The 19025-nt window shown below is 37.0% G+C and overlaps 1 protein-coding gene across 1 annotated transcript in view; it reads left to right on the top strand.

Annotated features, from left to right (window-relative positions):
* The window catches only part of ARHGAP42 (Rho GTPase activating protein 42), a 252753-nt gene that overhangs the window by 134073 nt on the left and 99655 nt on the right, over window positions 1-19025 (top strand). The window contains exon 4 of the mRNA XM_045817966.1: window positions 10417-10488. Within this exon, the coding sequence (XP_045673922.1) occupies window positions 10417-10488 (72 nt within the window). The remainder of the gene's footprint in view (window positions 1-10416; window positions 10489-19025) is intronic.

Below are 19025 nucleotides of genomic sequence, written 5' to 3'. Positions count from 1 at the left end.
TCACTAGAAGCCAATAGCAGGGGACAGATGACATGCTCAAAGTATCCAAATCAATACAGTTATTGGTGAGATGAAATATGTGTCTTTTATTTTGTGGAAAAAACTAAATGGACTTTTTAGCCAACCCAGTATGTTGATGTACGTATGGGAAAGCACTTTGCTAGGCACTGACTATTAAAACAAATCAGTAAGACATTATTTCCATCTTTACAGGGATGGATATATATATATATATATATATATATATATATATATATATATATATATATATATATATTTATATATATATATTTTATATATATATATATTTATTTTATAAATATATATATATATTATATATAAATATATATATGTTATTTTATAAATATATATATATTATATATATATATATATATATATATATATATATATATAAAATAACATGTAGCATGAGTACTGTCACTCTTGTTAGCAAGAAATGTGTGTAGCCAACATTTTGTGATCTTCCTTCAATGTCCACAGCTTCAGAATCCTTCTCAACCCAGCACTGCAGAAACTGCTGTTAATAAGATAGACTTGTAAGGCTAGCACTGTTTGTTATCGGTGACATGATACAAGTTTGTTCAGGTGTTGCTGCAGAAGACCAGAAACCCAAAATCCTTGCTTTGTATAAAAGTGAGTTTCTGCCCTGGTCAGTATGGCTCAGTTAAGTTGGAGTGTCATTTCCATAGACTGAAAAGTTGTGACTTCAAAACCCAGTCAGGGCATATACCCAGGTTGCAGGTTCCATTCCCGTTTGGGGCTCGTATGAGAAGGCAACCCAGTTGATGTTTCTCTCTCACATTGATCTCTTTCTTTCTCTCTCTATTCCCCCCGGCTCCTCCTTCCTCTCTCTCTAAAAGCAATGAAAAAAAAAAGTGCCCTTCGATGAGGATTTTAAAAAAGTAAAGTAAGTTCAGTGTAAAAAGTAGAAATGAGTTTCATTTTTAGGGTGTTAGGAAAGACATAATAAATTGGAAATGTTATAAGTCCACATTTTTAAAGAAATGCTTTAATAACTGGATAAAAGGAATCTTGTCAAGTTAGCACTTTTACTATAGTTTGTAGTTTAATATTTGTGTCTTCCAAGTACATGTTTAGGTCTCCAAGCAGTGATATGCTGGTATTTCGTTAACTGCCTTCAGGCACTTCGGGTGTTGTGTGTAACCCTGCTTTGTAATGGTTGCTGATTCCCGTGGTGTAAATATTTCCACCTCAGCTGATTTCCACCCCAGGTCACTGAGGGCAGGTTGGGAAGAGGTGTACCCAGTAGCTCCAGCACACTGCCAGACCCCAGCCCATCTTCGTAATCATTCTCAATCACTTCCTGTGTTAGGTCCCTCTCCATCCTGAACCATCCCTTCCTCCCTTCTTTCCCTCCTCTCTCTCCCTCTTTCCTTCCGTCTTGTCCCCATCATTGTAAAACTACAATAAGAAATTTAAGAAATTGCATATACTTTGGAATATCTTAATCTTTCTTAAGATTTTAACAATCCACATGACATAAATATTAAGTAATTATGATTAAAATACATTAACTTTCAGCTACTAAAACGTAATGGCTATAAAATGACTGAGGGACTCTAGGAATTTAATGAATTTTCATTTCTTTTATAAATTTGCTGAGACTATTACCTGTTTGCTTAAATTCATAAATGAAGAATTTAAAACAGATGAGTGATTTTAATTTCTCTCCAAAGATATTCTTAGTACTGAATACTAAGAAGGGTGGAGGGATATTGGCAGGAAAAATACCATTAAAAGGTGGGGGGAGATGAATATTAAATTACATAAATTATCAACTTGTTGAAGCTGCCTCCACCTGTCTTCACACGTACAGCCACTTTGACTCCTCTAAGCTAGGAGTTAACATTTGGAAAAAAATCTTCTTGAGGCCATAATTGGCTAAGCCCAGGATATATAATGTTTCTGATTTTTGAGGTTTGGGAAGAGGGAGAGGAGTTATATTTTTAACAGAATGAGGCCATTGATATACGTGAGACAGCTGTGTTATGGGAAAATCTTTGCCATCCCTTACAGTGTTGACAAACATTAGGGCATCATTGGAACCTAACAGCAATGCCACAGAAGTACACAAGTTCATCAGTTCTGGGGGTTCATGAGAATGTCCAAAGGAAGAGAGAGGACTGGATCAAATAACTTCACCAGTATCTTTGAAAAATGCAGGAGTGATTGATTAACTTGTTGAAAGAACTGAGCTTGTAGCATTTATTATTATATCTTTGGGAGCCTGTATTCTCAAAGGTCGATTTAACCTGGCCTACTTCCTTGTATATCCTTTGTGGTAACACAGCCACATATTCTATAAAAGTGCTTTGCTAAATATATACTTTTTGGTCAAAATCGATAGAAAAGTATTTGTTACAGGAATGTATGTGCAGGATGTTGGGGAGTAATTTCAGTGGCTTTTAAGATGTCAATTCTAATTTGACCCTTTACATATCTTGTTATTTATAGTTGAAAAACAGTTTGACCTTTTTTTCCCTCTGAATTTTAAAGACTTCCTTATTTTAAAGTATAAATGAAAAGGGGTAATCAGAACGGCAATCAGTAGACACAAGTTTGTGAGGAGGCAGTGTGTTATGGTTATAGCTGGTGTTCATAAATGTTTTCCACAATGCTTGAATGCTTTACAAATATTCTTAGCTTAACCTCCCGTTGGAGATTTCTGGTTAGGAGAAATGAAGGAAAAGTAGTTTCAAAACAACAAACAAACTAAAATAAATAACTTACCTCTCTGGTTCAAACAACACTATTCCAAGAATCTCATTTGGTGCAACCTAGAGTTATGACATTATTAGATCAAAGTGGATTATATGAAATTTTGCAGTTTATCCCCCTCCTTTATTTCTGAGGTACATTCTGTGAAAATGGTCAATTCCTTCTTGGATGAATGCTTTTTTACTGTGTACTCATATGTGTGTAGATGGTTTCATTACAAAATAGACTTTTATTCAGGGTGGTCATAAGCAACAGGAGCAGAGGGTTGCTTGCTGTTTGCCCTGGAAACCACTCTGTTCCATTAAAGAAGCTTGATGTCAAGTGAGTGCTGGTGAGATCTCACCCTCTTACACTGCGTAATTCTAATGGCAAATTTGTGGTTCACTTTTAAAAATGATATTTGTATTAAAATTGACCTGCTGGAAAGAAAAGAATGGATTTATTATTTTTTTAAATCTCTTAAATTGAATTTACTGGGGTGACATTGGTTCATAAAATTATGTAGGTTTTAGGTATACAATTCTACAACACATCATCTGTATGTTGTATTGTCTGTTCACCACCCCAAGTCAAATCTCCTTCCATCACCATTTATCCCCCTTTATCTTCTCCTACCTCCCTACTTCCCTCTGGCAATCACCATACTGTGGTCTGTGTCCGTGAATCTTTCTTTTTCTTTTCAAAACAATTAATTTAGTAGAAAGCAAGTACAACTTTATAATAATAAGTTCTTACAATCATTGTACATAAACATAAAATTTAATCTTTGTAAAGAGGCAACGAGAGGAAGGCATATTATCACCTTTATTATTCAGAAAGGGAAACTGAGACTTGGAAAATTTGAATAACTACCGAGATTGCACTGTTGTCAGGGTACAAACCAAGAATTAAATACAAACTAGTGCCCTCTATGGACAGTGTACTACTTATACTTATCTCCTGAAATAAAAGGGGGGATTCATATGGCACCATTCTTCAAAACCTTAAATTTCTTTTCCTGATATATTCCTATAATGAAAGTATTGTTACTGGTAAAGGTAAAGACAAAAGTAATATTAAATTTTAAGTAAGAGTTGGATCTAAATCTATGAGGTCCATGGGGCTGGGGTTCACAATGGAACACTGGCTTCCTCAGGAGAATAACACCATCCAATACAGAAGTAAGTGACCTTTAAAGTAGAAATAAATGGATCACTTCGGTACCCATATAACCCTACATAGCACTTTTTAATTTTTAGATAAAGACATGGCTTTTTAGAGTGATGTGCTCATACTGAATGATCTAAAATATAATGTACTTAGTCTTTGACTTCGTGTTACTTATTATATGAAGGTGTTGTTCATATGTCCATCATCCACAGCTTATATGAGTTTCTGCTTTTGAGTTCTACTTTAGAAAAACAGTTTACTGAACTAGAGAGGAACTGTCTCTTGCACAGCTCTGGAATGTTAACTTGACCAGTATCCAGAAATGACCCTCAGGCTAGCCCTGGACCGTTCACCAGAGCTTCATCCTGAGAAGCTGTTTGGTTGGGAGGAACAGGACTGGGGTTAGGACAAGGCAGTGGAGAGATACTTGCCTGTAATCCCCAAGTTAGCACTCTGAATCTGATTTTCCCAGTTGCAAAAAACAATGGGAAAATTACCTATTCTTACCTCAGAGACTGTTTATAGGTATCTTCTGTTTTGATTAGATTCAATTCACTCATTATTACAGACCGTTTTGATCTTTTCAGTTTGTGAATTGGCTACAAAGGCTTCTCAACAAGAAATTATTTTTTGCAATGAGCTATACCATCCGTATAGCTCTGTAAATTGCATGCTCTTATAGCCCTCTTAAACAGTTGCTTTAGATAGTACTGCAGAATATCATTAAGTCTTCTCTTCACAACTTTACAATCTTTTAGTACTTTGAAAGTTTGAGGTACGGAGTAGTAATCTCAACATCCTGGTGCTGTTGAGTTTGTGGCCTGATAATGAGACACTGTTGAGACGGAATAGTGGTGATCTGTGACTGGCATCAACACTGAATAAACACCTGGAAAGGGGCAAGAAAGCAAAGGTGTAAGGCGAGTTAGTTTCCTTTCAGATTTCTTTTAGTGCGTTGCCACTGTCTTCGTTGGACAAACACATTGTGGTAAGGTTCCCAGCAGTGACCAGCAAGCACTGAAAATTCCTATAGGATAGCGCTCCAAAATCCAGGGTCTTTGTACTTAGAGGGAAAAAACAAACAAACGTGTTTGGAGAATCATTCATCTAACTACTTAAAAACATTTCTAACCATTACTTTTCAGAGATTTATGGACACTCCCATATGGCTGGTTATCAGAACCACCTGAAATAGCATAAGAAAGGTGACAGGAAACTGAGTTGCCTGGCTCAGTGCGACTCAGCCCCAGTGACAGTGTGTCCACCAGGTAACGCGGTGTTGTCAACCACGGCCCAATATTAGACTTGCTTCTCCGCTACAGAAAAAATAACTGCAATAGCTGGTAATTATTTTTGAACTCTAAAATGGACCAATATCTATAAAAAAATAAGTTGTTTAAACCCACAGTTAGGTAATGGTTAAGAATTATAAAGTAGTTTATAAGTGAATTTTGCCTTAATTATTGAAATAAGACCTTTTCAGGAACTTACATGATCAATGTATAAGGAGAGTAGTACTAAAGTTGCTTTTGTATTTTTCCTAAAGCCTCTTAGTAAGGGTCATACAAAGTAACACATTCCACAAATATTATGGGATCTTGAATCTCCTGAACTCTGTGACTTGATTTTCCCCCTAGTGTTACCTTCTAGAAGGAGTTTCATCAAGCTTATTGCATAAATCTGGGAAGAATGAGTTTCACAAAAGCCAAAATTGCATTTCTCTGGATTTAAAAAAACAAAAAAAATTGTGAAATTTAAATTGCCAGAGTTGCACCCTGATTCACATTTTTAATTATGGTTTTCCACCATTTGGTATGTTTTTCCCTTTATTATTCAGTAGCAACAATAAGCCTTTTAAACCTACCAAAACTTAAAATGCCTTCTTTACGTCACATGTGGATTACTTCAGAATTGAAGAATTCCACCCATGTGGTGGGAGCAGTGCGTGGGGGCGAAAGGCGCGTGTTCCCCCAGGGATGCACAAACATGAGGTCAGACGCAGCCGCACTGGGTTGTAAATCCACGTTGTGCCCTTCGAGTGTTGGCATTTCCATTTTGATCTCTTGAATGTAGATCACACATTGTGAACAGCAGCCCACTGACTGCACACAAAAAAAGCATCATATTTCAGTTGTAAAACCACATATATGTTATAATCATTTATGAAAAAATTAGGTTCCTGGTAATCTGTTGTAAATGGGTACTCTGGGCAGGCACAGTTCTGGTAAATTAATTTGTATCTTATTTACTACCTTTGAGTAACCACGTTTTAAGTCATCTTGGGAAGTTCTAAGGCTGCTTACAATAATTCTGAACACATAGTAGACATTATGAATTTTGTGAAGCAGCAGACATTTATTGAAAGTCTGTCTCATGCCAAGTCTATGCTGGTTATTTGTAAAATACGTACACGTATATGAAGCCATAAGAGATATAGGGATGAAGACCTGAATCTTAGTTGTTTTGGAACCAAGATTCAAATGGAACTGGGGATAACTCGCATGCTCACCTTTTTAATACATTCCAGATGATGGTTAGATTTTGCATGTTGTGACATAAGATGGACTTTAAATTCAGCATTGTGAAGAGCTTTGCATATTACTTGGTACATAGTAAACACTCAGTAAATCCTATCTGGTGTTATCTATCACTTTTGGATGTTTTCTCTCCCTTCCTCACTTTTTTGTTTATTATCTCTGGAACTTTTTTTTTATTCCTTCAGCTTTACATTAATAGAATGAGAAAAGGAGAAAGAGAAAAAATGAGCAAATCAAAAACAAGAAAAAATGAAGAAATACAGAATAGAGATAGGAAATAATACGTGCTCATAGGGTTGTTGTTAATTATTGTATTTGTTATAACTCAGGTTTTGTTTTATTCTCAGGTCATAGTTAGATAATAGCAACATAAGGGGTTTGTCAAAGATTTAAACTACTGGATATGAATGTTGGTGCCAGTGTCTTAGTATACCTGTCCACTCCCTTCCCTAATCCTTCCCATCCCAATTAAAAAAAAAATTTTATTCATATTGATTAGTTCTACAATTTTGAGGTGGGATGTCTACCAAAGTAGTTCTTTGAATCTTCCTGTGGCATCAAAGTAATAGTTCTTAAGTTAAATTCATTGTTTCTAATTCTTTCTCCACCAAACATACTCCCTACCTTTCACACTAGTTCTTGTATGTGCCCCTGACAGGGAATCGAGCCCACAAACTTGGTAGATTGAGATGATGCTCTAACCAAGTAAGTTACCTGTCCAAGGGCTTCTTTTACTCGAGTTCTTCATGTGATGCCAATGTTCCACTACCTGAGGTAGAAACATTAGTGTCACTTTTAATTCATCTACCTTTGTTTTTCCAAAAAAAAAAAACAACCCAAACTGTCTCTGCAATCCCCTGCTGCTCACCCGTCAGCTCTGTGGGCACCTGATCTGGTTCCTCATCACTTCTAACTTGAGTTCCTCTCCCAGCCTTCCATTTGGCATATTATGTATTCATCTCTTCACTTCCAAAATGTCCTACATAGTACTGGCTTCCTAGAGCAAGTTTTTGTAACATTAAAAAAATCCTTGTTCAGAAACCAACATTCATTCCATGTTCAGGCTGCTTTGCCTGATTATGGGTATAATTCACCCTTTCCTTACTTATCTCAATTGAGTTAACAACCAATAATGTATACTCTTTTCTCCAGTTAGAGCAATGTTTGTATTAATTAATACTAAGAACATATTACTTCTTTGGAGCCTGCTATGTGGCAGAACTGTTGGACACTCTTCACATTCATTCCACTATTCACAGTTTTAAAAAGTTAAACGAGGGCCTGCAGTGTGGTCGGTGCACTCACTGTTCACATGCACTCTGAATGAGGACTTAGCGAATGCTCTCTTCTGCTGTGCTGCGCCACCCTTCCCATGTGCCGTGCTTACTTCTGCCCTTTTGCCTTTATCCAAGAGGGTCTTTTTTCCTAGAATATTTTTTTTCCTTTTGGTATATCCAATTCATATCCACTACCAAAAGACTACATCAACTCATTTGGTTCTTATGGATCTTTCCTGTTGTCAGAATCCTAATATATTTATAAGGAGTTTGGCATAGTTTACCATGTAACTCCCTTCAATGTAATCAGTTTTGACTTTTACTTTTTTCCAGAATTTTTACAGTGCTTTATGAGCATCAAATACTTTTTGAATGAATACATTCCTCTCTTCTCAAATAAACATTAACTTTCTGGAAGGTTTAGTCCATGTGTTCATTTTTTCCCATCCCCACAGATCTCAGTGGTGAGCTTGGCATATATGTAAATACCTAGTGCTTGGCTGTGGGAGAGGCCAAGCTGTCCCTGTCTTGTGGAACTTTCATGGGAAAATGCCACCTTATACTGTGCGCATAGATACACTTCAACCAAAAAGGGCAATGCAGTAGATGTAGAGATAGAAGTAAGTAAATACAGAATGAGATTTATTATCTGTTTATTTGGCAATATTAAAAGATGTCCATTTTGAGCACTTGCTGTGTGTAAAGCCCTGAGCTACGGTAAGTGTTCTACACTCATCATCTTAGTTCTTAGAGCCTAGTCCTCAGGCACGTGATGCAGCTGTGCTGCTCAGCAGGGTTACATAGCAGCCTGGGAGCAGCAGAACCCCATCTATTTTGAATACCTGTGCTAACTGCCTATCACCTTATTCAGCCTCATTTTTGGAGTTTTCACCCTTTGAGAAATACCTCCCTGCTGAAGTTCTCTAACTTCAAATGCATTAGATCATGCTTGTTTCCAGCAAAAACATTCAGTAAATGTTAGCCTTTATTTTTGCGCTTTTTCCAAATTATGCTGAAGTGTTCATGACACTCCATTGTCGTGTCCCCTCATGCAAATTTAACTTTAAAGGCAGAATCAGCTATTTGTATCTGTGAAATCTGGACATTTATGTGTGTGTTTATATGTATTTGGGCTTCCATGAAAGCAAAGAGGATTTAGGGAGTGAGAGTGAAGAGTGAGCTACTTTGCTACTGTTCCCAGTCACCCCTCTCTTGTCAGAGGCCTGTGCGGTGTCTCTGGAAGGATGTCCATGTGCGCTCACCAGTGGGAGTTAGGCGATGGATGTCCGAGTTGGCCACAGATGCCTCCACCGAGGTATTCAGACCCTCGATGTCTTAGAGAGAAGCTTGAGTATTGATCGACTTTTTGTGTGCAGGATTTTAGGTGCCTTTTTAAGATCTGTCATCTCATTTGTCTGCAGTATGGAGAATGACAGAAGCTTGGAAGGCATGGCCACTCTAGATTTTTATTATTGTGTATGCTTTCTCAGAGCATTTAGACTCTGGAACTTAAGAAATAAAACAACGTGAAAATAGGTGAAAGTCAAACCCTTTTATTGGAATTTTAAAATTTTGGTAGAATTTCAGACTTGCAGAAAAGTTATAAGAATAATATAAGGAATTCCTGTACCCACTGTAACCTACTTTAAAATACAGTAATATATTAAAACATTTTTTCATTAGCATTTGCCAATTATATACTAGCTCTGTTATCACAGTGGCAGAATGAATTTTGTTAACTCGGCCTGCTGTCCCTGCCCCACGACACTTCACTGAGATGTCATTGACATATAACAGCGTGCGAACCTAAGCTGCACCTGTTGATTTGATACATGTATGTATTGCAGAATGATCCCCACCATGGCGTCAGCTAACACGTCCATCCTGTCACACTATTACCATTTCTTTTTATGGTCAGACATTTAAGATCCTGCGTTTAACTTTAGTGCTCTTTAAAGGATTTTTTAAATCAAGATTTCCTTCCAACATGATGTTACTCTTAGAAACGTTTGTCTCCTTGCGTTCATTGCCTGCGCCCTGTGCCTTGAACCCTCTCCCGGTATTTTCACAGATCAACATTAAAAGGTTTATGTTTTAAAGTGTTAGGGAACTCCCAGTTTCGAGTTTGGGGCTAAAATACTGTTCATTGAGAAGGGATCAGATTCTACTTTAGTATGGTTGGAAGTATGAGAACATTCAGGAGAATCCCAAGTGTAAGGATTTCCTATTTCATTTCCTAATGAAATAGGAAAAAAAGTGAGCCTTATTTCATTTTGCAGTTGTATAAGTATGATGTTCTAGTGGCAAAGTGAAAGAGGCTTTTATGTGGTTGAATTTAGAAGTGATGCTTGAATTGACTACATTAAAACAGTGTAATTAAATGTATTTATAAATTTAATATCCAATATGCTATTTCTTAGTTATATCTTAGAATGAGAAATTTAAATATTTAAACTAAGATACTACACGTGTACTTATTTTCACATTTTGTTAGGATTAAGTGAAATAATTTGCAAGAACAACTTAATTATAAAATAGAAAAAGAGTATAATGTGTGAGGTATTTTTATTTCATTTATAGAAGCAAACGAGAAAAAAGCTGTTTATTTAAATAAGGTAAATAAAGGAGTCATATTTTATTAATATTTGCATGAAATTATACAGAATTTAATGTATTTTCATTTTTAATTTCAGATTCAAAACGCTAATGATGTATTAATTGCACCACTTGAGAAATTTCGCAAAGAACAAATAGGTGCAGCAAAAGTAAGTGTTACATTTTGCTTTTCTTCAGATGTTCTGGTAATTAAAGAAACACAATTTCAGATGTGTTAACATTTTTGAAATTAGAATGACCTTTTAAAATTCTGTATGTCATTTTTAACTTTTGCACTGAGCGTATTACAAGGACTGGAATCTTTTAAACATAAAGATATTAGTCTTCTACTGAATAGAGAAAAAGTTAGTATAAGTGAGTTCCTTCCATCCCCACAATTGTAGGAAGTTAAATACAGTTGTATAGTTTTGGTGAAATAATGATCTTTGTTCCTAACACCTATAAAATAAAAGTTAGGCACAGGGTATATTAAAAAAATCAGGCAGTTATTTTCAAAGAGTGTTCATTATTTGTTGTATTTTTTTTCATTATTAATGAAAACATGTGTTTGAGGAAAAACCTTAGGCATGTTTGTCAAGCCTTTGCATTAATGTTTAGTTGATTATGTACCAATTAAAATTTCCCTGAGTGTAATATTTTCTGAAATTTACTTGCATCTTTTTTTTTAGATCTGCTTTTTAACCTGAACACCATTATGTAAGGACATAAAACTTAGGGTTTTCAAAACAGAACTCATCATCTCCCATCCTTCCCTGATCCTTTCTCTGTTTTGGTTTTCTGTTTGGTCAGTGACATCTGCCTTCCCCATTGGTGCAGTGCTACCTATTCTACTGCAGATTTACTTTTCCTTCTTTCCTTTGTCTCATCTGTCTGAAGTATTGAATGAAATAGCTTGCGTACTCCTATGTTAATCTGTTAACAGATTTCCCCATCTTTGTCTTTCTTCAATGGTGAAACCTTCAATCGTTCTCCGCGAGAGACAGTTTAATCCTGATCCTGGAAGCTTTCCACACTGTGCCCATTTGCTGCATTTCAATATGCCTCTGTCCATGGCTTTGCCCAACCTCTTTTCTCTCCCTGGAACATTTCTTACCCTTCCCTTGTTGAAGTCTTGTTAGCTCTCCATGGCTTATCACCAAGCACCAGAAAGAAGCCTCCCTTACATAGGCCGTTCCTCATTCACTTCTCTTGCAGAATCTGTTTTTCCCCCCTCATATAATCCAGTAGTCCTTATTCCTTATTTCCTGTAGAAAGCTATCACACTGTGCCTTGAATTAGTTTTATGTACATTTCTCCACCAATTATGAACAACTGTCAAGTCAGGGACTAAGCAGGAACCATGTCTGTGTTAATTAAAGCAGCGAACATTTATCAATGTCATGGTTGACCTACTTGTGGCAGTCATGGTGTTTAAAATGAAGGGATCCAACTATAAACAAGACAGCTGGCATCCTTGCACTTGTGTCCCTTACTATCTTTTGTGAAAAACAGACACTAACATCATTGTAAATGCACTGAGGGTTGTGATGCGAAGTGCAGGGTGCTTCATGAGAGTCTAATGAATGGGACTGACCTTGTCCTCAAAACCAGGAAATGCCTTCTGGAGGAATTGGTTAAGCAGATAAATGAAGGATGAGAAAGAAATAGCTAAACATGGGCATATGAGGGTGGGGAGGGGAGAACCTTTTACACATTCCTGAAGAAGGAACAAAGTGGGTGTGAATCAAAGCCTTGAAGGAGGAAAGAGGCTGGCATTTTAAAGGAAAATGACCCAGTGTGTAGGGATATAGAGGACCGTGGGGATGGAGGACATGGGCACAAACTTTATTAATGGGTCACAGTATTTTATTCCCTATTCTAAGGGCACTGGTGAGCCAAAGAGAAGTTGCAGGTAGAGATGTGATATTATATTTGCATTTTTAGGTATTATTCTAGTTGCATGTCATGAGAGGATGCAAGACTGCTCTTGTGCAAACCAGTTTGGAGTTGTTGGTTAGGGCCTTTAGATTGAGAAGGTGATGGTGGCTGTGGAGACCAAGGGGTATATTTCAGATGAAAATGGAAAGGGATAGATAGAAAACGGGTTACACATTGAGAAGTGAGGAACAGGACATTTCAGAGATGACTCCCAGGGTCTGGGATGCATAATTGGGTAGTTTTGAAGTCACTTATTGAGATAGGCAGCATGTTCGTTTGGATGGCAAGGATGGTGATTCTGGCTTTTAGACATAATGAGTTCAATGTTCCTCCAAGTGGAGGTATGTAACTAGATCTGAATTAGAAATGTACCTTGAAGAATTATTGTTCTCTGGGTGTTAACTAAAATCAAGGTGGGTAGATTAGGTCCGACTGGGAAAGAGTGGAGGAGAGGAGTGAGTTATAACCTGAGAACTCTCAACATTTGATGTTTGGGGAAAGAAAAACAGGATGGATAAAAAGACTGAGAAGGAAGGGGCAGAAGAAGGAAGAAAATACCAAGAATGTGGTATCCTGGAGCAAGGAAGAGTCTTTTCAAGCATACAAATGGCTGGTGTTTATAGACATCTGTATGGTAGGGGTTCTCACTGAACTCTTAACATCCTTGATGTTAAGCACTGATTAAATCCTTAAAGCCACCTGTGATGTGAGTAAAAGTGTTACACCTGTGTTACAATGCGGACAGTGATGAGTGAGTGACACCAGGTCACAGAGCTGGGAAGTCAGATGACGGAGGTAAAATCAAGCTGTTTTACTTTGCAGCCCTGATTTACAATATTTCACTTCATCAATTTTTATCAATTAAAGAGCTTTGTGAAAAATTCTTTTTTTAATGCAGGACATTCTAAGTTTTTTGTTCCATTGAAAATAGTAAATTTCGTGTGTTATATGGATTATTCTTATTTGAAGGTTTCGATTAGCTACAGTTGTGTTAGCATGAGCAATTACACCCATTTTATTTTTTAAACATCTTAATTGATGAACGGACTCACTGAGAGCACACAGTAGTACACTGTGCCTTTGCCTACTCGTCAGAAGCTTAAACCTGTGGCTAAATGGAATCAAATGAAATGTTGAGCATAAAGATTGGGTGGTGATTGTTTTATTTGCCTGATGCTCATAATACTAAATTGACTCTAAGCTGCTAAGTAGTTTTTTTGTTTTTGTTGTTTTTTAGTAAAGTGAATAAAAAGTTTTTTCTTCTGAAATATACATTTGAATATATTTCAGTTTTCTTTCTGTATTGCAAAACATCACGGTAGGAAAAGAAATCCTTCAAAGTGTTTATCTTTTTTTAATGCTTTACTCACTGTTTCACTTAGGTATTTCCTTACTTGGTAAATAAAGTTGATTCTAGAAATGACACTCTGCTGCTTTTCACAGAGTGGAGGTTTCCCACAAGCGTGCTCAGACTGGTGAGCCAGCTGGAAGGTGAGAGTGTCTATTAAGTGTAGAATCTTCCCCTGTAGTCAGCAAACCTCTGTAGCTTGGTCCTAGTGGAAAACGCTGAGTCAAAATGGCCCTCTCCTCACAACCAGAGGATCCTATTTAACTGCAGTGGATGAAGTCCATGGACCACAAACATTTCCTTTGTAGTGTGTTCTGTGGAGCTTTGAGACGCCTGATACTTTGCTGTGGAAAGTGTGGTCCTGAATGAGTTACAATTGTGGGAAAAAAGCACCACGTATCTGTGAGAGGCAGTAGGAAAGGTTAACGATAGGGTTGTTGAACTCAGGGACAGAGGAGATGGGTCCTGCTTTTTGAGTGGCTAAAGATTAGAAGAATTATCTATGAACGGTTGTCAAGAGAATGTTTATTTAAAGGTTCTTAGTCTAGTGATATTCACAGAACGGGATAGTATTGCAGGCCGGGCCTGTTACATGTGTCAGAATGTAGTAGTGTTGAATGTTTGGTTTCTTTAATGTGTCTTCTGATACTCTGCCAATCTACGTTTTAGAAATGAGTGAAAGTAGGTGTTCAGAACTATTAATACCCACGGGAGTTTTCACAATATGAATACATCTAGAACAGCATTATAATGAATTAGGATGAATTATAATTTGTTTCCACACTTTTGTATAAATCAACAGCTGTATTTCACTGGAAATCTCCTCCTTGTCCCCAGAGAGAATCAATTGTAAGTCATACCTGCACTTTTCACGCTTGTTTCTGGGCAAACTGACTCTTCCTAGTAAAAGACAAATACGTTATGGGGAAGTGTGTGTGTGTTTCTGTGTATGTGTATGCAAAAAACATATATACAGACCAGACTGTTAGATATTTTAAGAGATGGAACTGACTTTCAAGAGGCCATTTCTCATATTCCTCATATAAACAGACTGGCCATCTCGTTGGTGACACCGTGAGGGATAGAATGTCATTCCTCAGACCAGTGTCAGTCTGCTGCTGGGAGGCAATATCTCGGATGCTTCGCAGAATGACAGTGTGCAGTTTCTTTTACACATTTACAATTAAGGCAGAAATGTAAGGCAGACTACATGAATGTGGGTAAAAGCAAAGCAGGTACATCTCTATGGTTGGATTACAGGGTAGGTAACAGGATTATGTGCTCTTTTGAGGGTGGTTATACTTCTGAATGGTATGAAAAAGAAGTATTTCAATGGCCTATTAACCTAGAGGCGCAGAAACAATGGACAAGGCTTCCTTAAGGCAAAGACAACATTTTTATTGGCTCGGGGCCTGACTACCTGCCGTGACCTGCCCAGTCCGGAATTTATGATCAGATCGTCCTGTGAGGTTGCTTCTGGTGAGATTTATGACACTAGTCTTTTCATCCACACCAGCAGTCTCATTCTTCCAGGCTGTCTTTAGGATACTCTTTTGTGAGATATTTTATTTCCTTTACCTTTAGCAAACAAACGATTTAGTGTGAAGTATCTTAATTATAAAAATGTTTTGAATATGTCCAAACTTGCCCACTTTGAATCAGGTGAAGTTAATATATTTCCCTTATTTTAAAAATTTCCATCACATTGTGAGAATTAACGCTGACTGGTTTCATTAGGGGTAAGAGAGGCTTGAGAAGTACTGCCTATAAATGCTAAAAGATACTTTTTTATTTATATGGGAATTTGTTTTTCAAGGCTGATTTCTCAAAAGAAACTTTACAGGCTAGGAGGGACTGGCAAGACCTAAAAGCAAGGTCACTTTATCCAGCAAATCTATCATTTAGAATTGAAGAACAGATAAAGAATGTCCCAGACGACCCCCCCCCCACCAAAAGGTGAAAGAATTCATCACATCAAACCATTATTATATGAAATGTTACAGGGTCTTCTTTGCCTGGGCTGGTGTGGGTCAGTGGATTGAGCACTGGTCTGTGAACCAAAGGTTCACTAATTAGATTCCCAGTCAGAACACATGCCTGGGTTGGGGGCCAGGTCCCCAGAAGGGGGCATGTGAGAGGCAACCACACTTTGATGTTTCTCTCCCTCACTTTCTCCCTCCCTTCCCCTCTTTCTAGAAATAAATAAATGAAATATTTAAAAAAGGGGGAGTCTTCTTTAAGAAGACAGTCAAAAGTATAAACAATAAAATGGCAATAAATACATATCAATCAACAATTGATTCTAAAAACCAAAGTAAACAAACAAGCAGAACAAAAACAGAATCACAGATACAGAGAACATTTTGATGTTTGCCAGTGGGAGGGGGCCGGGGGGATAGACAGAAAAGGTGAGGGGACTAAGAAGTACAGATTGGTGGTTACAGAATAGTCATAGGGATGTAAAGTACAGCATAGGAATCAAGTACACAAAGAACATTCCTGTGTGACCCATGGACATGGACAACGATGTGGGGGTTGCCTGGGGGAAACTCTACTACAGACAGAACATTCTGCCTCTGAACATTTGTTTATTATTTTGAAAATTATAATTATTTTAGCATTTAGTATCTAAAAAATCCATAGAGAATTGTCATGATTAATTCCTGTCATGATTAATTCTGTCCTTCATGTGGAAAATGGCTGTACTCTAATTTGTTGTTTGAAATATACAAGTGGTTTAGAGAGAATCTAGAAGGATTACAGATGCTTATTCCAAATTATAAAGTTTTGGTCACTGAACTGAATTATTCATCTAATTTAACAGATAATATTTTTGACTCATGATGAGAACATCCGAAATAGCATGGTTTTATACAGGGTCAGATGTGGATGAGGTCAGCATACTTGTTCTCCTACTGTCAATGAGCCCTAAGAGAGTAGTGAGGATTGGTTTTTCATGTGCTGCTCACAGCCGCTGAGCTGAGTGCCTGTCTCCTGGACAGATGTTCTGTGGTGAGGACTGTCTTTGGGACTGAATTCTCTGGGCAAACTCTGAGCCATTTAATAGTTGTTTTGAAACTATTTGTAATTCCCTTTATTGTACATCTAGTTAGAAGGCCCTATTATGTTATACCGGGTTGCAGAATTACTGATTTTTGTTATTTGGTCTTTTTAAACAATAACAGCATTACCCTTTATAATAGTTAACCATGTACTGCTCTAAGCACTTTACATGTAAACTCATTTAATCCTCACAACCAACATACTAGGTAGGAAAACTGTTATATTCATTTTGTAGATAAAGAAACTGAGGTGCAGGAAAGCTAAATAGATGGGCCGAGGTCACCTAACCAGCGAGGTGTAGAGTCAGATTTTAATCAGAAATGATGTAAAGCCTGTACAGTTCTTTAGTAGCACCACCACATGTTTGGTGATTCCTTTAAAAAGAAATCTCAAACAAGGAAAATTTGTTGGTTAGCTCTTTTGGAGAGTAAGATCACATCTTATAATTATTTAAGGGTAAGTTCTGCAGACTCATATAAACTTGAGATCAAAACCTGGCCCTCAAAACTTGTAGGAATTATGAACTTGGTAAAATAATTCCCTCTTTTAAGCCTTAATTTCCCCATCTGAAAAATGGAGAAAGTAAAAGAACTATCTTCATAAAATTGCTATGACAGCATGATTTGACATTTCATGTAAATTTCCTGGCATAATTTCTTTTACATAGTGAATACTAAGCTATTAATTGCTTTTGTTTTATAATTAATAATTATTATTGTTATTATATATTTTCTGTTAGTATTTATCAAAGTATTGCAACAAAAATAAGGTCATTGTTCATCATGTAGGTTAGTTTGCCTTATTTTGTTTCATGCACAGAGAGAGACAAATCTGACTTGACAGTTAAATATTGATAAAGTGTGGTTTACAAGGCTACCACACAAGAGGGCTTTAGAAGGCCATTACTCATAACTAATAATACTATACAAGTTACAGATCACTAGTTCTTACAACACTCTTACAATGTAGGAAGTATCACCATGTTCACTTAATTCACCTGAGACCCAGAAAAATCATGTAGCATTGCTAACTACACAGGGGTGCCCTTGTGCCCCAGCTGGGATTCAAATCCAAGCCTCCTGACACCTCAGTGATTTTGACACTGTGCCCTACCTTCCTCCATGTAAACTTTTTTGTAGTTAGTAGTGTGTTTTTACCATCCTTACAACATCTGTATGAGGCGAGTATCAGCCCTGTTTGATCTCATTGCCATCAGTAGAAAAACAAACCGGATCACATTTCCTGGATACAGGATGTTGGCAGTGGTCTGTGTACTTGACAGGTGGCACCCTTCTGTGTCTCTGTGTATTACAAAGTCTGTTGAGCTGTCATGTTTATATGTACGTCTCAAAGCTTGCCAGTCATAGGGAAAAGCTGAGCCTCCCATCGAGTTAGAAATCTGGGTAGCAGTATAACCCAAAAGCCATTCTGTTGAACATATTAAGTCAACTTACAATATTATATTACTATGTGGTAAATGTCTATTTGTGTTTGCATACGTACATAGATTATTATAACTTTATTAAATAGCTACTATGTGCTCAGATAGGAGAATAATCTCTTATGTTCTAATTTGATTATAATAAATTATAGAGAAGATTATCACTATTTTACCTCCTAGTTATTCTTATGCTGATGCCTGATGACTAATACTTAGGAAACATTTAAAGCTTCCTCACAAATTGTATTTTTACAAAAGAGCTTTATGCTAATTTTAGGCCAAATGTACAGTTTTTTAAAAGGTTAATGCAATGTACAATGTCATATATAAATCATAATTAATGAAATGTTGTGGAATCTTACTATGTCATTGTTGAATTTAATACCTGAGAATGAAACCTTGCTATACACTAAGATTATTTTCACTCTTTAGTGGTCTGCCTTCTTGGGTGAGAACCAAGCCTTTTTCCTTGTAATGAAGTTTTCTCTGTAGCAAATTTAGTTTCTTACAGTTAACCTGGTGGAAGGAGATGCTCCAGTTAACTAAGGAAAGTTTTCTAGGTCTCTTTCTTTCAGTAGGGACAGCAGTGAGTTCAGAAGCTCCATTCGGAGCACTTCCACAGAGCAGATTTCCCCTGTGAACACCGTATCTGCTGTAGGAAACAAGGAGGTTTCCTTGGGTTAAGAGCTGGTGTTTTATTTGTAGACATGTTCTTTCCTCTACCACGTCTACTGGCTGCCTTACTGTAGAAGAATTTTCTACATGATAGTTTATGCTTCTAAAATCATTTCATGATACGTACTTTGGTCCTGAGCCTTGCTATACACACATTGCTATTTTTACGGGCACCTTCTTTGCTTGAGATCACAGTCTTTCGGTTGGGAATGTTATTAGTGTTTTCTTTTTTCAAATTTATA

The sequence above is a fragment of the Phyllostomus hastatus genome, unplaced genomic scaffold (assembly GCF_019186645.2).
Source record: "Phyllostomus hastatus isolate PE091 unplaced genomic scaffold, TTU_PhHast_1.1 phas_scaffold_317, whole genome shotgun sequence".
Classification (NCBI taxonomy): Eukaryota; Metazoa; Chordata; class Mammalia; order Chiroptera; family Phyllostomidae; genus Phyllostomus; species Phyllostomus hastatus.
The sequence above is the reverse complement of the archived record's forward strand: the minus strand, read 5'-3'. Positions and strand labels throughout refer to the sequence as shown.